We start from the raw sequence: 19,159 nt of genomic DNA, 5'->3' as shown, positions 1-19,159 counted from the left end.
TTGGTGGAACGGCAAATTGTGCGGAGGGTGTGGAGAGTCTACAGAAGGATCTAGATAGGCTGGGCGAATGGGCCAGGAACTGGCAAATGGAATTTAATGTTGGCAAGTGCGAGGTGGTCCACTTTGGTAGGAATAATGGTAGGAAGGATTATTACTTACGTGGAGAAAAACTGCAGCAGGCGACAGTGCAGAGGGACCTCGGGGTCCTTGTGCATGAGTCGCAAAAACCCAGCTTGCAGGTGCAGCAGGTGGTCAGGAAGGCTAATGGGATGCTGGCCTTCATAGTGAGGGGGATTGAATATAAAAGTAGGGAGGTCTTGCTGCAGCTGTATAGGGCATTGGTGAGGCCGCAGCTGGAGTACTGTGTGCAGTTTTGGGCGCCGTACTTGCGCAAGGATATTTTGGCCTTGGAGGGAGTGCAGCAGAGGTTTACTCGGCTGATGCTGGAGTTGAGGGGGTTGAGCTATGAGGAGAGGCTGAATAAACTAGGCTTGTACTTGTTAGAGTTTAGAAGAATGAGGGGAGATCTCATTGAGACGTATAAGATGGTGAATGGGATGGATAGGATAGAGGTGGAGAGGCTCTTCCCGCTCAGAAAGGATAGTAGGACTAGGGGGCACAGCCTCAAGATAAAGGGGGGGGCGGTTTAGAACGGAGTTGAGGAGGAACTTCTTCACTCAAAGGGTGGTGAATCTCTGGAATTCTCTGCCCGTTGAAGTGGTGGAGGCTGCCTCGCTAAATATTTTTAAGACGCGGGTTGATAGGTTTTTGATATGAGAGAGGATTAAGGGTTATGGGGAGAGGGCGGGAATGTGGAACTGAGCCACGACAGATCAGCCATGATCTTATTGAATGGCGGGGCAGGCTCGAAGGGCTAGATGGCCTACTCCTGCTCCTATTTCTTATGTTCTTATGTTCTTACCCTGCTAGTACCCTTGACACTTAATTTAGCCCCTTAGTGTGAAGGGGATTAGCAGGGTAAATACATGGGGCTACAAGGATAGGGCCTGAGTGGGATTGTTGTCGGTGCAGACTCGATGGGTCAAATGGGTCCCTCCTGCACTGTAGGGATTCTATGATTTGGTTCTGTGATGGGCAGCAACCTGGGTGGAGGACTGATGGCTGGTGTGCAGTACCTCCCTCCCTCCCACAGATGGGGCTGTGGTGCAGGTTCCGGACAATGTGTGGAGAAGACCTCCCTCCGCTTGATGGCAATGCAGCCGGAGGGGGAGGGGGAGGGGGAGGGGGAGGGGGAGGGGGAGGGGGGGAGGGGGAGGGGGAGGGGGAGGGGGAGGGGGAGGGGGGGCGGGGGGGAAGAGGCTGTGTGTTTGACCTCCAGCCGGCAGAGGCCGCTGTGAGTGCGGTTGGCGGGAAGCAGCGGGGTCGCTGTGAGACCCAGGCCCCGGCGGTAGAGAAGCCCGGGCAATGGCGCAGCAGTTCCAGGCGCTGAGATGCAGTTTCTGTAAAACGTACCAAGTCCAGCAGGTAAAGAAGGCGCGGGAGCCTGGAGCCTGCAGCGTCACAACTCCTCAGTCCCCAACCTATCGTCAGCCTAACCCTCTCCCCCCCCCAACTACAACTCCCTCTCTCCTCACCCCCAGTCCCTCACCAGGCTCTCCATCCTGTCACTTCCTCATCAAAACCTGTCTCTGCTGCAAACTTTCCTAGCTGCACATCCAGTGTAGTCACAGTTAACTATGAAATACTGGCTCTGTTAATGATAACAGGACCTGTTTGACTCCTATCCCATGCAAACTCACTCAAGGTTCAGATTCCAGTCCTTGGGGATTTGAGGTACTTGGACAAACTGTTGCTATGAATGCAGGGCAGCAATGTTGAAGGGAAATACCTGAACTAATGACATTGGCTGATTAGGGAAATTTCACAGTAACTTCATTGCAGTGTTACTGTAAGCCTTACTTGTGACTAATAAATAAACTTGTAACCAAAAGAGAAAATGTTGGAAAATCTCAGCAGGCCTGGCAGCATCTGTAAGCAGAGAAAAGAGCTGACATTCTGAGTCCAGACGACTCTTTGTCAAAACTAAAAGGCATAGGAAGGATTTTCTATGCTGAGCTTTTCCAGCATTTTCTCTTTAGGTTTCAGATTCCAGCATCCATAGTGATTCGCTTTTATCTGAAATAAACATGTAACTTTTGACATGTTTTATGTTGCTTTGTAGAAAGGGAAAATCTGATCACATGGAGGAGAGACAGTTCAGCCCATTGTGCCTGCTTTACTCTTGCTGCAGAGCCTTGCAATATTTTCCGCTTCAAGTAATAATGCAATTCCTGTTTTACAAACATAAATAGAAACAGGAGTAGGTCACATATTTCCCCTTGAGGCTGCTCCACCCTTTAGTAAGGCAACTACACTTTCTCAGCTTTCTCCATATCACTTGATTCCTTTTGTGTTGAAAATACTCGTCAACTGAACACCCACAGCCCTCTGGGGAGAAATTCCATGGATGCACAACCTCATTGAAATGTCTCCTTATCTAAGTATTAAGTAGTTAGCCCCAGAACCTGAGACTGAATATAATACTGTAATCCCTATTGAACCTGTTTCAAGCAATCTGTATGGGAAAAAGCATGATGTAGTGGTAATGTCACTGGACATCCAAAGTCCTGGGCTAATGCTCTGAGAACGTGGGTTCACATTCCAGCACCGCAGCTGGTAAAATTTAGATTCTTAGAATCCTTACAGAAGAGGCTATTCAGTCCATCAATTGTGCACTGACCCTAACAGAATATCTTATCCAGGTCCTTTCCCCGCCCTACCCCCTCAATTTACCATGGCTAATCCATCTAATCTATAAATCTTGGGACACTGTGGAAGAATTTAGCATTGCCATTCCACCTAACCTGCACATCTTTGGACTGTTGGAGGAAACTGGAGCACCTGGAGAAAACCCATGCAGAAATGGGAAGAATGTACAAACTCCACTCAAACAGTCACCCAAGGCCTGAATTGAACCCAAGTCCTGGAAGCAGTGCTAACCACTGTCAGTTATTAAAGCTGATTTCAGTATTGGTGACTGTTGTTGATTGTTGTAAAATCTGACTCTCTGGTATTTTTTAGAGAAGGTCTCTGCCATCCTTACTTGGTCTGGCCTTCCTGTGACTCCAGATCCAAAGCAATGTGCTTGTCTCTTAACTGTCCTCTGCAGTGGCCTACTAACAAACTGCTTAGCTCGAGGGCAGTTAGGACTGGCCTTACCAGTGATGCCATGAATGAAAAATGGAAAAAAAAAATCAGAGCACAACTCATTGAGTAAGAAAACAAAATCTCAACATTTGTCATTAACTTTAATTCAGAAGAGCTTTTAAAAATTAATTCTCAGAATGTGGACACTGCTCACAAGGCTGGTATCTCAAGTTTCCCTTTAAGGGGATGGTGGTGAGCTGTCTTAAATGTCTGCAGTTAATCTGATGTTGACACATAATGTTGTTAGGGAGAGAGTTCAAGGATTGTGATAAGGTCAAAGGACAAATAGAAGTGTTTCTTAATATATTGTATCAGTTTGGTAGAAGTTCATTGTAATGTAATCAGTTCTCATCTTATTACCTTTTCTCCCTCTATGTTGTCTTGCCACATAGCCTGGGCACAGAACAAACTCCTCGTCTGTTCTCGATCTGCCTTCTCTGGGTGCACATCGTTGTCAGTCTGTGCCTGGGGAAATAATTATAGCTTTCTTTGGCAGAAATAAGCTCTAAAAATTGATCATCACTTGCGGGGCTTAAATAATATGACACAAAGACCTTTGGAACAATGTGATCATATCTTAAATATTTTAAAACTGTGTCACAGTCCTCCAATTACTAAGTGGTTGTCAGCTTGGAGACAGAGAGTAAGGATGAAGTGACTCTAATTGATACAATGTGATTAGCGGGGAGCTGTACTGGAGCCTCAGCTTTTCACATTTACTAATAATGGATGAAGGAATAGTTAATTTATTCAAGTTGGCAGAGTTAAGGGTGCAGTACGTTGCAGAGCGAGGAGTCACAATGGAATATAAAGTAAAAACAGAAAATGCTGGAAATACTCAGCAGGTTAAGCAGCCTCTGTGGCAAGAACAATAGAGTTAACATGTTATGTCTGATCTTTCATCAGAACTCTGAGTGGAAGAGTTCTCGTAAAAATAGAAACGCTGCAGAGCAGGAGGAGGCCATTCGGCCCATCAAGTCTGCACCAACAACTATCCTACCCAGGCCCTGTCCCCATAACCCCTCACGCTGACCCTGCTAATCCCTCTAACCTAAGCATCCTGGGACTCTAAGGAGCAATTTAACATGACCAATCAACCTAACCTGCACATCTTTGGATTGTGTGAGAAACCAGAGCACCCAGAGGAAACCCACGTAGACATGGGGGGAATGTGCAAACTCCACATAGGCAGTGACCCAAGTCGGGAATCGAACTCGCGTCCCTGACGCTGAGAGGCAGCAATGCCACCATGCCGCCCTGTTCTGTTAGAAGTTGTCTGCGATGAAACATTAACTCTTATTTTCTCTCCATAGATGTTGCCTGTCCTGCTGAGTATTTTCAGCATTTTCTGTTTTCGGTGTACACATCTAATGGACAGATATTAAAGATTTTTTTTAAAGCTAATGGAATGTCGATCTTTATTTTGAGAGACTCGAATGCTCTTGAAGGTAGTGATGTTTCAGTTGTATAGTGTTCTGATGAAACTTCATCTAGAATATGTCATTCAGTTCTGGGTACTGCACCTCAAGATGGATATATTGAGGAGGAGGCAGAGCACTGCGGATCCTGTAGAATGTTACCAGGACTTAGATGGTTAAATTCCAGAGGCTGGTTCCTCCGTATTAAAGTTTTCAGATGGTTGAAAAATGACCTAACTGAGGGGTGTTTAACGTGTAGAAAGATTTGGTAGTGTAGAGAAAGTGGATTTTTTTTCCCCCGATAATATATTTTATTTATAAAATAGCTGAAACATAAAACATTTTAAATTTGTAACAAAGTGCAATGATATTCACATTCTCTACAGAGATCAAAATGCACTTTTGAGATGCTTCAAGAAGCAATGAGAATGTTACAAACATTCCAATATATTTATTACAGAGAATACAATGATGCTCAGATTGTATACATCGGACATGTTGATCTTTCAATTGCATACGTTCAGCAAGGATTAAGCAAAGCTACTACACTGTTTTCAGCCCCTCAGTTTATATTGGCTGCAAGACTTTATGTACCGGCTGTTCCCCGTGGTGCCTTGCTGGTGGCTGCCCTGAGCTTGAGTGTATCCCTCAGCACGTAGTCCTGGAATGTGCCAGTCTGCAACACTCAGTCAAGGACAATTCTTTGTGCTGGGAGATCAGTTTTGGGCAGACCAAAGAACCCCTTCATCAAGTTGATGATCCTCAGACAGCAGTTGGCATTTGTCTCTGCACGTTTCTGGGAGCAACTCTTAGCGCACAAGAATCCTGAGTTGCAGAGTTGCTCAGGATGAAGCTCAACTAAAACCACCTCACTTCTCTTTAGACCTTCTTTGCAAAGGCACATTCCTCAAAGAGCTGTGTGACCATCTCTACCACTACATCTATTTCGAGGGCAGTGTGCAGTGGAGCTGAGATTCCAGGCTGGCATGAAGGATCTGACGGGGATTGTCCTTCTCACCATTAGTCAAGTTAGGTGTTGGTGCTTGTTTGAAAGCGCTGGTGATAGGCATTCTGCTCAGGGAGCCATTCCAGCATGACCCAACGCCTCCTTTTCCCTCAGGACCTCGAGGATGGTGCGTGCAGACCTTTGCTTGATGGAGTTGTGACCAAAGGTGTTTTTCTGAAGAAAGTTTTCCACGAGGGACAGGTGATAAGGGACGATTCAACTACTTGGAGCGTTCCGCGGCAAGGTAGCCCGATCCATCTTTCACAATACTGGGAATAGGTGGATCCTCAGTAGTTAGTGACACTTTGTGTTTGCATACCGAGGACCTACACACAGCGTGATGCAGCTGCACACAGAAGTGGCCATCTGGATGAGGGGAGTGTTGGGTACATTTCACGCTCCTTGATCCAGAGATTTGTACATGGTGTCCCTGCAGACATGATCCATCTTTGAAATAGAAGATGGCACTGGTGATCACCGCTGCATAGGATCAGGTTATTAACCACACCTGCACCACGTACATTAACACCAAGAACACTTCATACCTGAGGATCAGGTTCTTATGCATAATTGAGAGGGAACGTCATTCCTACATGCTCAGTTTCTGCCTCACCTTGGCAACATGCTCCTCCAAGTTTTTGGCTCACGTCCCGGCATTTCCAAATCATATCCACAGCACTTTCAGGTAATCAGATCTGACAGTGAAGGCCCCAAAGGATCGATCAGCCCAGTTCTCAAAGAACATGGCCTCATTCTTACCATGGATTACCTTGGCTCATGTGGCCAATTCAAACTGGTCACAGATGTGAGGCCTCTACACTGACAGCAGGTGCAAGCAGAAGACAGCAGCATCATCCATGTGCAGGGTGGCTTTGACCTGAGCGCCTCTGAAACTTGAGGTTGTCACTCTTAGGCCCAAATCCTTCCTGATGAACTCAGCAACAGCTATAGTGCAACACAAACAGGAATCCATTGATTGAAATTACACTACTGATGTTTGTGTAAGGTCGTTGGATCCAGTTGCAGACACAAAAGGTTTTAAGTTTTTTAAAGGTTATTTATTAGTGTCACAAGTGAGCTTACATTAACAGTGCGATGAAGTTACTGTGAAAATTCCCTAGTTGCCACACTCCAGCGCCTGTTCGGGTACACCAAGGGAGAATTTAGCACAGCCAGTGCTTCCAACCAGTAAGTCTTTGGGACTGTGGGGAGCAACCGGAGGAAACCCATGCAGACACAGGGCAAACACGAAGACTCCGCACAGACAGTGACCCAAGCCAGCAATCGAACCCAAGTTCCTGGTGCTGTGACGTGATGTCTTAACATACGATCGAGCTGGGCTGTTCAGGAGTAAATTCAGAAAGCACTTAATGTAAAAGAAAGTGGAAATCTGGAATTGGTACTTTTTTGATTAAATTAAGAGGTGGGCGAAAAGTATAATTTTCTGATCAACCATGGGCCAATCGAATGGTCTGGAGGGAAATATCTCTGAGTGACAGGTGTGAGTATCAGGAAACTACTGATATTGATCCCAGAATATCACAGCAGTAGGAGGCTATTCAGCCCATAATGCCTATGCCAGGATTCAATTAGCCCCACTCCCCCTTTTCTTACCCTGTGGTCTTGCAAAGTTTCTGTTTCATGTATTTACCCAGTCCCATTGAATCTGCTTCCATCGTCCTGAATTGTTCTTGCTTAATGCACCCTTGACTGAGATCTTTTCATTGGTATTTTCTACTTTAGGTTAAGAAGAGCAAGAAGTGGAACTGCAAATTGTGTGGAGAGAAACAGTCAGTGCTGAAGGTGAGGATGCTGGTGTAACTCTGAGTCACAGAGAGCAGGAAGAACCTTCACTGAATCAGAGAGGTTGTGTAAGCCACTGTTAGTGAATAGCCTAGGGGAAGGGGAGAGCTCCAGTAACAAAATGGCGGGTTAGACTTTTGGACTGACTATTAGAATCTCCTTGCATTGGGGAAGGCCATTCAACCTATCATGCCTGTGCTGGCTCTTTGAAAAGTCTATCCATTTAGTCCCAGTGCCCTGCTCTTTCTCCGTAGCCCTGCACATTTTAACTTTCAATATGTATCTAAGTCCCTTTTATATGTCACCATGGACTGTTTCGATCACCATTTCAGGAAGTGTCCTGGGTTGGGCAATAAATGCTGGCCAACCAACGAAGGCCATGTCCCACAATTGAAAAAGACTCCCTCATTCCTCTGGTTCTTTTGCCAATTATATTACTTCTGTCTCCTGTAGTTACCCACCCTCTTGCTGCTGGAAACAGTTCCTCCCTCTGACAACAGTTTTTCTTACTTTATCAAGCCTAGATGATTTTGAACACTCCTCTTAAATCTCCCCTTAACCTTGTCTGCTCTAAGCAAAACCATCTAAGCTTCTCCAGCCTCTACATAACTGAAGTCCCTCAACATGTCATTTTATTGAATGTGATATAATTAATAGGTGTGAAAGGGAAAGACAGATGTACACAGCACACCTGTGATGTAATGATCTTTCAGCATTTCTCCAACAGCTAAGAAGCCAGGCAACTAATGCAAATGGTGAAAAAGAAGCCCATCTTCCAAATGGGGACTGCACTAATCTGTGTATCTGAGATGTATTTTAAACCGTTGCCCCTTATTCCAAATGTACTCATCACAAATGTAATTATATAGTTAATGGAATGATATGATAAAGTGCTAACATCTCTGTCAGCTGTGGCTCAATGGATGACATTCTCTCATCGCAGCACGGTGGCACAGTGGTTAGCACTGCTACCTCATAGACCCAGGGACCCAGGTTCGATTCCCGGCTTGGGTCACTGTCTGTGCAGAGTCTGCACGTTCTCCCCATATCTGTGTGGGTTTCCTCCAAGTGCTCTGTTTTCTTCCCACAATCCAAAGATGTGCAGGCTAGGTGGATTGGCCATGATAAATTGCCCCTTAGTGTTAGGGGGACTAGCTAAGGTAAATGCATGGAGATAGGGCCTGGGTGGGATTGTGGAAGGTGTATACTTAATGGGCTGAATGGTCACCTTCTGCACTGTAGGATTCTACAATTCTTGCTCTGACTCAGTTGACTGTAGTTCCAAGTCTAACTTCAAAGATCCAACATAAAATCTAGGCTGATGTGGTACGAGGGAAGTGCCTACTTTCAGATACAGACATTATATCAAGACCCTGCCTCCTCGTTGTAAAACATTCCATGATGCTGTTCCAAGAAGAGCGGGAGAGTTCTTCCTGGTGTCCTGGACAATATGCAAAGATGCTGGCGTTGGACTGGGGTAAACACAGTAAGAAGTGAGCTCACCTGACAAAGGAGCAGTGCTCCGAAAGCTAGTGGCGTTTGCTACCAAATAAACCAGTTGGAGTTTAACCTGGTGTAGTGAGACTTCTCATCATCCTGGACAATATCCACAATTCAGTCAGCATCGCTAAAAGCAAATTATCTGCTGGCTTATCTCATTGCTGTTTGTGAGAGCTTGTGTGCAAATTGGCTGCTGTATTTCCTACATTACAACAATGACTGTACTTCATTTGTTGTGATGTTTTGGGCTGCCTGCAATCATGAAAGGTGCTGTATAGATGCAGTTTGTCTCTCTGTCTCCCCATCTTTCTTTTTTCCTCATGCTTAATGATTTGATGTGACAATTTCCCCAGATATATGGCCAGGGCTCGGGAGCAGACTGTCGAAGACACGTACAGAAGCTGAACATGCTGCAGGGGGAGAGGATGCAGGCGATGGAAGCTGCTGCTCGGTAACCTCTCATTCTTTTCCATCTGTCCTCTGGGTTAATTAAATAATCCATTGATAATACAATGGTGGCATTCAAACCACCGCACTGCGGAGGCACTTCAGAAGCTATCTAATTACTTTCATTCTTCCCTATCCCCTTTCAAATATTTATTTCTCAAGTATATATAATTCAGCTACCCTTTGAAAGTTGCTACTAAATCTGCTTCAGGCAGCGCATTCCAGATCACAACAACCTGTGTCAGAGCAGTTCTCATCTGCCGTCTTGTAATTAACCGGAGCCAAGTGGGAATATTGATTGGCAATCCTAATTCCTGGGTTTGTTTTTATTCATTCATTTAATATGGGCCTCACTGGCTGGCCAGCATTTATTGCCCATCCCAAGTTGTCCTTGGAGGGCAGCTGAGAGTCAACCACATTGCTGTGGTTCTGGAGTCACGTGTAGGCCGACCAGGTAAGGAAGGCAGATTTCCTTCCCTAAAAGATGTTTGTGAACCAGATAGATTTTTTTCAACAATGGTCATTGGTAGATTCTTAATTCCAGATATTTTTTTATTAAGTTTGAATTCCACCATCTGCCGTGGCAGGATTTGAACCCGGGTCCCCAGAACATTAGCTGAGTTTCTGGATTAATAGTCCGGCATCAATACTATTAGGCCGTCACCTCCCTTGTTTTAGTTAAAATTGGTGCAAACCAGAATAGAATTATAGAGTACAGAAGGAGCCATTCAGCACGTTGTATACCCCCAGCTCTTTAAAGGAGCTACCCAGTTGATTCCGTACGTCAGCCTTTTCCCCTTAACCCAGCAAAGCAACCATCTTATTTATTAATTATTTCATGGGATGTGGGTGTTGCTGGCAAGTCTGGAGCCTAATTACCCTTGAACTGAGTGGATTGCTGGGACATTTCAGAGGGTGGTTAAGAGCCAACCACATTGCTGTAGATCAGGAGCCCCAGGTGGGGTAAGGATGTCAGATTTTCTTCCCTAAAGGACATTAGAGAACCAGATGGGTTTTTACAACAATCGACAATGGTTTCATGGTCATCATTACTGAAACTCGCTTTCAGTACTAGATTTTATTATTTAAGTTCCACCAGCTGCCGCAGTGGGATTTTAACTCATGTTCCCAGATCATTAGCCCCTGGATTACTAGTCCTCTGACATTACCGCTACACCATTGTCTTCAAGAACATATCCAATTGCCTTCTGAAATTTCCAGTGGAATCAGATTCCGCCAGCCTCTCGGGTAACACATCTTAACAGCCGCCTGTGTGAAGAAATTTCTTCGCGTTTCCACTCCATTTCTTTCAGCAATTATTTTAAATCTGTGACCCCTGGCTACTGCCAGAGGAAACAGCTTCTCCTTACTTACTGTATGAAAAACCTTTAGAATTTTGAACATCTCCATCGGCTCTCCCCTCAACCTTCTTTGCTTTAGAGAGAACAAACCCAATCTCTCCACAAACTCGGCTCCCTCAGATCTGATATCACCTTGGCAAATCTCCCCTTGCATTCTCTCCCATACCTTCACACCCTTTGTAACGTGTGGTGCCTGGAATTGGGTCCACTGGTCCAGCCAGACCCTGGCCCCACCAACTATCCACCTGCATTGGAATCCAGCAAAGGTCAGTGAATACCATGAGAGACCAGGAACCCTGACTATAGAACCATAGAAATGTTACAGCACAGAAAGAGGCCATCCAGCCCATCATATCTGCGCTGGCAAAAAAAAAGGAGGGGCAACAAAGTAGTTGCTCATTTTAATCCCACTTTGCAGCACCCGGTCTGTAGTCTTATAGGTTACTTCAGCTGCAGATCTATGTACCTGTTAAGTGTGTTGAATGTTTCCACCGTGACCACTAATTAGAGCAGAGAGTTCCAGATGCCCTCCCCCTCCCGGTCAGAACATCTTTTCTCAGCAGGAATTTTCACCCCCACCATCCAGGTGGCATGTTTCACTAGACCAACCTGCCATTGGCTGATGGCGGGACCTTCCAGTCCCATTGCTGTCAGCAGGTTTTCCCAATGTTCACATTCTCCTTTGCCAGAGAGCCTACGGCGGAGAGTTGGTGCACTGGAAGATCCCGTCAACAGGAGCGGCCTGAAAATTTCAACCCTCATGTCTTTTTACTTTAAATCTATTCCTGCCTGTTAATTGACCTCTCAGCTTGTGGAACCATAATCAACGCTCTGATTATAGAGTAAAGGAGAATGTGGACTAGGCTGGGTAAATGTAGCAGGTAAGGGATGGGCAATAAATGCTTTCCTAGCCAGAGAAGCCCACACTCCTTAAATGAATAAAAAAAAGTTAAAGATCAGTAGCATTTTTAAAGTAATTTGGTGGCTTTTGTTTTATCTGGTACAATCAAACAAATCACCAGATTTCTCTGACTCTGAAGAAGTCATACAGACTCAAAACGTTAACTCCACTTCTCTGTCCGCAGATGCCGCCAGGCTTGTTGAGTTTATCCAGCATTTTCTGTTGCCAGATTTACTGAATTCAATTTCACAACCTCTGGCTGGGTTTATACTTCTGGGTTGCTAGCCCTTAGTAACCTTTGCTTCTACCTCATCTGCCTTGTGTTGTGGAGATTCTCTTTTCTGTTCTACGGCAGATCCATCGAGGAGCCAATGGTTTCGAGTACTGGCTGCGATTCCGGAAGGTTTTGTACAACGAGTGACCAGGTGAGAGAGATCAAAACTGAGGGGAGGCTAAAATCATTAAATCTCCACCTTAATGGATTAAAGGTGATAATGGAGTTTTGCCAGACCCATTCCCAAGTTATGCTGGGTGTCTAACACTTGAATATCAGTTAGAGATGATTTTTGACTGACAATCAATATTTCAGCTGGTAAAACTGTAACACTTAGTTATACTGCATTCAATTAGGAAGAGTTGTTTTTCATCGGGTATGGTGTTAGTGGAAAGGCAAACATTTGTGGCTTATCCTTCATTGCCCTTGAACTAAGTGGCTTGCTCATTTCAGAGGGCAGTTAAGAGTCTGGAGTTGCATGTAGGCCAGACCAAGGAAGATAAGGACGGCAGATTTCCTTCCATAAGGAACAGTAGAGAACCAGATGGGTTTTTATGGCAACCCTTGGTCATGGTGACCATTATTGTGACTAGCTTTACATTCCATATTAATTAACTTAAATTCCAACAGCTGCTGCTACCCATGACTATAGAACATTAGCCTGGACTCCTGGATTACTCCCGGCAAGCAGCTTGGGCCATACACATTGGAATTTACAGGAATTCCAAAAGAGAAATGACATTACTGAAAGTCGAGAGGGGTTTCGAAAGGGTAGATGCTGAGAGATGTTTCTGCTCGTGGGGAAGTCTAGAACTCAGGGACACAATAAGGATCTCCCATTTAAAGTAGAGCGAGGAGAAATTTCTTCCTTCATAGGTTCATTAATCTTTGAAATTCTCCTTCCCAGAGAGTGGTGGTGGCTGGGTACTCAGATTTTTGATCTACAAGGGAGAGAGGGGTGGCAAGAAGGTGGAGTTAAGATCACAATCAAATCAGCCAGGATCTAGAAGGACAAAGGCAGCAAATACTTGAAAACACGATCACCTGCAAGTTTTCTTCCAAGCCACTCATCATCCTGACTTGGAAATATATTGCTGTTCCTTTGCAGTCACTGGTCAAAATCCTGGAATTTGCTCCTTACCAGATTGTGGGTCAACCCACAGCATGTGGACTGCAGCGGTTCAAAAAGGCAGCTCACCACCACCTTCTCAAGGGCAACTAGGGATGGGCAATAAATGCTGGCTGGCCAGCCAGCGACGCCCATGTCCCATTAATAAACAAAACCTTACTGAATGGCGGAGCAGGCTCGTTGGGCCTACTCCTGTTCCTATTTCTAATAAGCTTTATAAAGTGACAACATCTTCTTCATTTTGGAAATGGATCAATTATTTAAAGTTGCTCTTTTAACTTTGCTGCTTATTGATTCAGATTGAGAGGCCAGCCAGCAGCCGCTGGAGTGTTTATCTGGACCAGAAGCCTGTTGAAGAAGTTTCAGAGGATGAGGGAGCAGATGGAGAGATTGTGTACATGGACCGCCAGCATTTCCAGGCAGGCGTGAGGAATGCCAACAGGGATCGAAGGTCAGATTTTGCGAGGTGGAATACTGTAACAGTTCTGTTAGGCCGCATATTGCACCTTTCAGTCATGTTGATTGGGCCAACCCCTGGTTTGACCTTGGAGGAGGAGATGGGGAAACTGCTTAGGATAGGAGGTGGCTTGAGGAGTTAAGGTTCCTGTTCCGGAAGCAATGCAGCAAGCTGACAGGGTGGGAGCTGACCTGGTTGCAGTGCCTTCACTGCTGAGAGTCAGTCAATTCAAACGTTGTTGAGGAAAATGTGTTGGAATTACTTTCTCTTTTCATTCTTAGGAAACGTAAAAGAGGATTATACAATGATTCCAAGCACCTACATAACTGTACTGATAGTGATGCAAAGGAGTCTTCCCAACAGAAAATGAAAAGTTACCTGGTGAGAGTTTAACTGATTTTTTTTTTAGTTATTTCCAATCAAAGTCCGTACCAGAGAGACATGACATCCAAGCTGACAAGACAGGCTCCCCGTTTCCTGTCTTGGACTCGATCTACGTAATCCAAGCTGATCGGAGCAGGCATTGCACCCCTTCCGGTGCTGCATCTCATTTGCATCTGAGCTAAAAGGCTGAGATGGTGTTTTAAAAAATAGCTTCAAATGAAGCCTGAGTGTAACCTCATTGAGTTCTATCAAGTGTAGGATCAAAGATTACGCTTGATCTTGGCCAAACTGACGCGAACAAGTAGAAGCCTGGTGAGTGTTGCTGGAAACCCCCTGACGTATACATTTGTTGAAAGCAGTTGCTCCTGTTCAGTTGCTCCAGGTGTCAGTCAAACCAAAAACAGGACATGGGGGTGGGCGATTCTCCCAGGCCACTGTACTGCTGTAGGAGCACAGTGGGTCAGGTGACATCAACGGGAGGTCGTTCTGCAGCTTCCCGCTGGGCTCCATGAAACTGATTTCAATATTTAAATTCCCATTAGCGTATCATCAGTGCGCCCAGAACTGAAGTCTCCGGGCCCGCTAACATCTCCTCCCCAATCTCCCTGCCAGGAGTAGTTCACTGGAGTGGGGTTTACAACTGCTCCCCACAAACGGGGAACAGGCAGCTTACCCCACTGGGGGAAACAGACTGCCTGTTAACAGATGCAATGGTCTTTGCCTCAAATGCTCCTTGTAACACAGTATTCCATTCTTCTGTGTAAAAAAAAAATTCCTCCTTTCTTCACCCCTGACTGATTGATTTTATTGTCTCTGATGCTCCAATTAGAGAGCCTCATTAATGATCAAATTATCAAAACCAAAGTACTCTGAATAAGCTGAGGGTGGAACAACATAAGAACATAAGAAATAGGAGCAGGAGTAGGCCATCTAGCCCTTCGAGCCTGCCCCGCCATTCAGTAAGATCATGGCTGATCTGTCGCTGCTCAGTTCCACTTTCCCGCTTTCTCCCCATAACCCTTAATCCCCTCTCTTATCAAAAACCCATCAACCCGCGTCTTAAAAATATTTAGCGAGGCAGCCTCCACCACTTCAACGAGCAGAGAATTCCAGAGATTCACCACCCTTTGAGTGAAGAAGTTCCTCCTCAACTCCGTTCTAAACCGCCCCCCTTTTATCTTGAGGCTGTGCCCCCTAGTCCTACTGTCTTTTTTGAGCGGGAAGAGTCTCTCCTCCTCTATCCTATCCATCCCATTCATCATCTTATACGTCTCAATGAGATCTCCCCTCATTCTTCTAAACTCTAACGAGTACAAGCCTAGTTTATTCAGCCTCTCCTCATAGCTCAACCCCCTCAACTCTGGTATCAGCCTAGTAAACCTCCTCTGCACTCCCTCCAAGGCCAAAATATCTTTGCGCAGGTGCGGCGCCCAAAACTGCACACAGTACTCCAGCTGCGGCCTCACCAATGCCCTATACAGCTGCAACAAGACCTCCCTACTTTTCTATTCAATCCCCCTCGCTATGAAGGCCAGCATCCCATTCGCCTTCCTGACCACCTGCACCTGCAAGCTGGGTTTTTGCGACTCATGCACAAGGACCCCGAGGTCCCTCTGCACCGTCGCCTGTAAAGTAAACTTTGATTTAAATTCATGAAAGATTTATTGGAAACCAGTGGTTGGATTCTGTGTTTTACTCAAAAACTGATATTTGAAACTGATATCAGTGGGTAGCACTCTATCATACTCCAGAACCTAGGCTGACTCTTCATGGACACTGAGGGAGTGCTGTACCGTCAGAGTGCCGTCTTTCATCTGGAGCCTTAACCTGAGGGTCTGTCCGCTCTCTCGAGTGGCTGTAGAAGATGCCATGCCGCCATGGCATGAGGAAAAACCTGGAAATTATCCCCAGTGCCTTGGCTAATATTTATCTCTCAGTCAACTTAGCAAAAAAACAGAATATCTGGTAATGGTGACTTTGCTGTTTATGGAAGCTTGCTGTCAGTGAATAGGCTACTGAGTTTCCTTCATTATTTCAAGAATGACTGCCCTGCAAGCACACTTCCTGGTGCTTGGTGGCAGAACATAGCAAAGTGCTTTGGGACGTCCTGAAATCATGAAAGATGCTATTGAAATGTATAATATGTTAGCTTTGTTTGTCTGCCTGTGACTTGATCATCAATCATATGTTCATAGCTGGGTGCTATGGTGATCGAGTTAGAGTACCAGCAATATGGCCTTTGATGAACGGTGTGGGTGGAAAAGTGGATAGTTTCGATGGGAGAGCTAGAGTACCTCAATCACCCAAACTGTTCTCAACTTCTCACACATTTACGCTGGTATTTTTCTGTGTTCCAGAAGCGTATGAATTCCACACCAAGTGAGAGCAGAAACAGGAATGCAGAGACTGGAGATGCAAAAAGGAGCAATATTTTAAACTGGTCACAATTAGAATCTAAGCCAACAGCTGGGCTGAGAGATGAAAGGCAGCCTGCCACAGCCACTTTCTCAGCCAGGAGTCAGGGCTCTCGGTGGGATCGATTCCTACCTCACACTACAGAAAACGATGAATTCTTCAATCCAGACTCCAGTGGTATTGAGAGGCATCCAGCTTGGAAGAGGGATTCTCCTTGCACCCAGCCCTCAACACAATTTGTACTCGAAGATCAAGGCAAAGATATCGATGGTTCTTCTGTTTCTGAAGGTTTGGCATTTGCTAGTAACGGCTGGCCAGGTTCAGCACTTATCACTGGAAGTGTAAGTGTCACAAAGGGAATTGTGACTCAAGCACCCACTTCTCTGGAACTTGTTGAGGAAACCAAGACACTGCCGGGCTTGCCTGAGCTTCACAAAGCCAGCAGTAGCGTGTGTGTGCCTGAAGGTATCCCACCACACAACCCCATTCCTACATCCACACGTAGTGCACCTGGAGGTTTGCACAGTCTAAAGTCAGGGTCTTCCTTGAACCCACTCTGTCTAACAGCCCATCAATCCTCACCTTGCGGGATACCCAGTACAGCCTCCAGATTACACACCAAACCCAGCTCTTTTCTGTCACTCTTTCAGACCGATGAAGATTTTGATGATTTGTGTGACACGTAAAATGGAGACACCCAATGATGCATCATCAAACCAGCACCAGCTTGTGACGTCCCTGCGTGACTCTTTCACAGACTCCCTCTAAGTCCACCAGCGCACTTTTACTGTGGCATTAATCTCAAAGGTCTTCTTCAAATTAAAGGTGGATGGAAGGATTATTTCAGACAGTGCTTGTGTAAAACAGCAGCAGTTGAGAATTTGAGTAGTAGTCATTCCTTCCCACCTTTCCCAGCTACTAGAATGCTTGCTTCTATAGAATTACTGGCATGTGCTCAAATTGTAACCAGAGACAAAAGATTTATGTTGGTTCTGGTTATAGTTAGTTGGTTGCAACTCTGAAAGAACTAGTTGAGGACAGGGATCAGCCATACCACTTTGCTGGTTTGAACGACATTGGTGATTTAAGTATCAACAATTTTTGGCATTGCTGTTACTTTGGGTGGTGAGACAGGCATTCAGTTTACAACTTTTGGTTGCAGGGGGAAAAAAAAAAGCCACTTCTGTTGCCCCCAGCCTTGAAATTAGATCAGATTCATTTCCAATTCATCATTTTGTCCAGCGATGAGGACAGAAGAGTTTTAACAAATCAGGGAGCAGATCTGGGGTAATGTAGTTGGTAAAATGGGAGATTGATTCAAAAGTGTAGCTTGTTGCTGGGAATAGATTGTGGGTATGTAGACCATGTGTCAGTGAGTACCACCCATACCTTCGAGTTAGAGCATTGTAGGTTCAGGTCCCACTCTGGAAACATGAGTGCATAATCCAGCTGACACTCCCAAAAGGTCCTCAGTACTGCAATTGGAGATATATGGTGGCACAGTGGTTAGCACTGCTGCCTCACAGTGCCAAGGACCTGCGTTCAGTTCCTGGCGTGGGTCACTGTCTTTGCGGAGTTTATATGTTCTCCCTGTGTCTGCATAGGTTTCCACCAGGTGCTGTGGTTTCCTCCCACAATCCAAAAGACGTGTTGATTAGATGCATTGGCCATGCTAAATTCTCCCTTAGTGTACCCAAACAGGCATGAGTGTAGCGACTAGGGGATTTTCACAGTAACTTCATTACAGTGTTAATGTAAGCCTACTTGTGACTAATAAACAAACTTTAACTTTAGCATCTTTCTGATGCCATGTTAAACAGAGGTCCCATCTGTCCTCTCAGCGGAATGTAAAAGATCGCATGACACTGTTTCAGAATGTGTTCAGGTTCTCCCTGGGCTGATATTTATTTGTCAACATGACTAAAACATTATTACCTTGTTACTGCATGTGGGAGTTTTCTGTATGCAAATTGACTACTGCATTTTCTACAAATGTCATCGGACCACAAATAAAACCTAATTTGTTTGGGTGGAAAGTGCTTCGGAGCATCCCTAGGCTGTGAAAGATGCTGAATTGAAAGTTCTGAGTTTTAAAAATTTGGTTCTGTTCAAATGTTAAGGGATGGTTTAATTTGGGGAGGGAAAGGTACACATGTTGAGTAATCTGTAAAATTATTTTAAAGTATTTCTAGGTGTGACTGGCTTTCCTTCCTTAGGGTGTAGTCCTTAAAATTGAGGAAAGTGAAAACAAAACCAGGCAGACAGATGTAGCTTTTGCACAGGAGCTCATTTGGCCCATTGTACCAGTGCTAATCCTTTGACAGAACTGTCCAATTTAATTCCACCCCTAGTTAAATTAGCTGTCTTCAAATACAGGTCTGATATGTGCCTTTTGAAAGATACATTTGAGTCTGTTTGCCACCCTGCACTCAGGAAATACCTTCCAGACCACGGATGGATAGCTCCCAGAAAAATTGAAGGTGTTCAATTCACAGGAAAACTAAACGAGCTCACAGAGGTTTTTTCAGTGGGAGTTCAGACTAGAATCTCTCACTCTGTGCAACATAGTGTTTAAAGTAGCTCTCCAAAAGAGGTGAGCTACTTTAAACCCCACTAGAGTGAAATAGTCTGGCAGGGTGGGAGAGACTAGTGGGCCTGGAGAATTCAGTCCTGGACCATCTAATTACATTAAAATTTTTATTTACATCTAATTTTAATGAGTTTCCTGCTGGTTTCTAGCACAGATCTGATGGCGCTGAAAATTTGGTGCTGCTTGCATGGCAGGAATGCATGCACAAATCCTACGCATGTCCAGCCACAAGACTCTCCCATCCCATTGCACTGGAAAATTAGTGTG

General features: G+C 45.1%; 1 protein-coding gene across 2 annotated transcripts; it reads left to right on the top strand.

Moving 5' to 3' along the window:
* The first annotated feature begins 1,372 nt into the window (after window positions 1–1,372).
* Window positions 1,373–18,964, top strand: mrnip (MRN complex interacting protein). 2 transcript variants are annotated; one of them, XM_080201275.1, is made up of 7 exons: window positions 1,373–1,485; window positions 7,375–7,434; window positions 9,288–9,385; window positions 11,999–12,068; window positions 13,346–13,497; window positions 13,785–13,884; window positions 16,245–18,964. In XM_080201275.1, exons 1-7 carry the CDS (start codon window positions 1,426–1,428, stop codon window positions 16,986–16,988), a joined length of 1,284 nt encoding a protein of 427 aa, XP_080057401.1. In that variant the 5' UTR covers window positions 1,373–1,425; the 3' UTR covers window positions 16,989–18,964. The 2 variants fall into 2 exon arrangements, with proteins under 2 accessions (XP_080057401.1, XP_080057402.1); XM_080201276.1 differs by lacking the exon at window positions 13,785–13,884 and having other exon boundaries at window positions 16,245–16,354.
* The last annotated feature ends 195 nt before the right edge of the window (window positions 18,965–19,159 follow it).

The sequence above is a fragment of the Carcharhinus amblyrhynchos genome, chromosome 13 (assembly GCF_965287045.1).
Source record: "Carcharhinus amblyrhynchos chromosome 13, sCarAmb.v2.hapA, whole genome shotgun sequence".
Taxonomy (NCBI): domain Eukaryota; kingdom Metazoa; phylum Chordata; class Chondrichthyes; order Carcharhiniformes; family Carcharhinidae; genus Carcharhinus; species Carcharhinus amblyrhynchos.
Note: the sequence above shows the minus strand (reverse complement) of the source record. Positions and strands in the feature narration are given on the sequence as shown.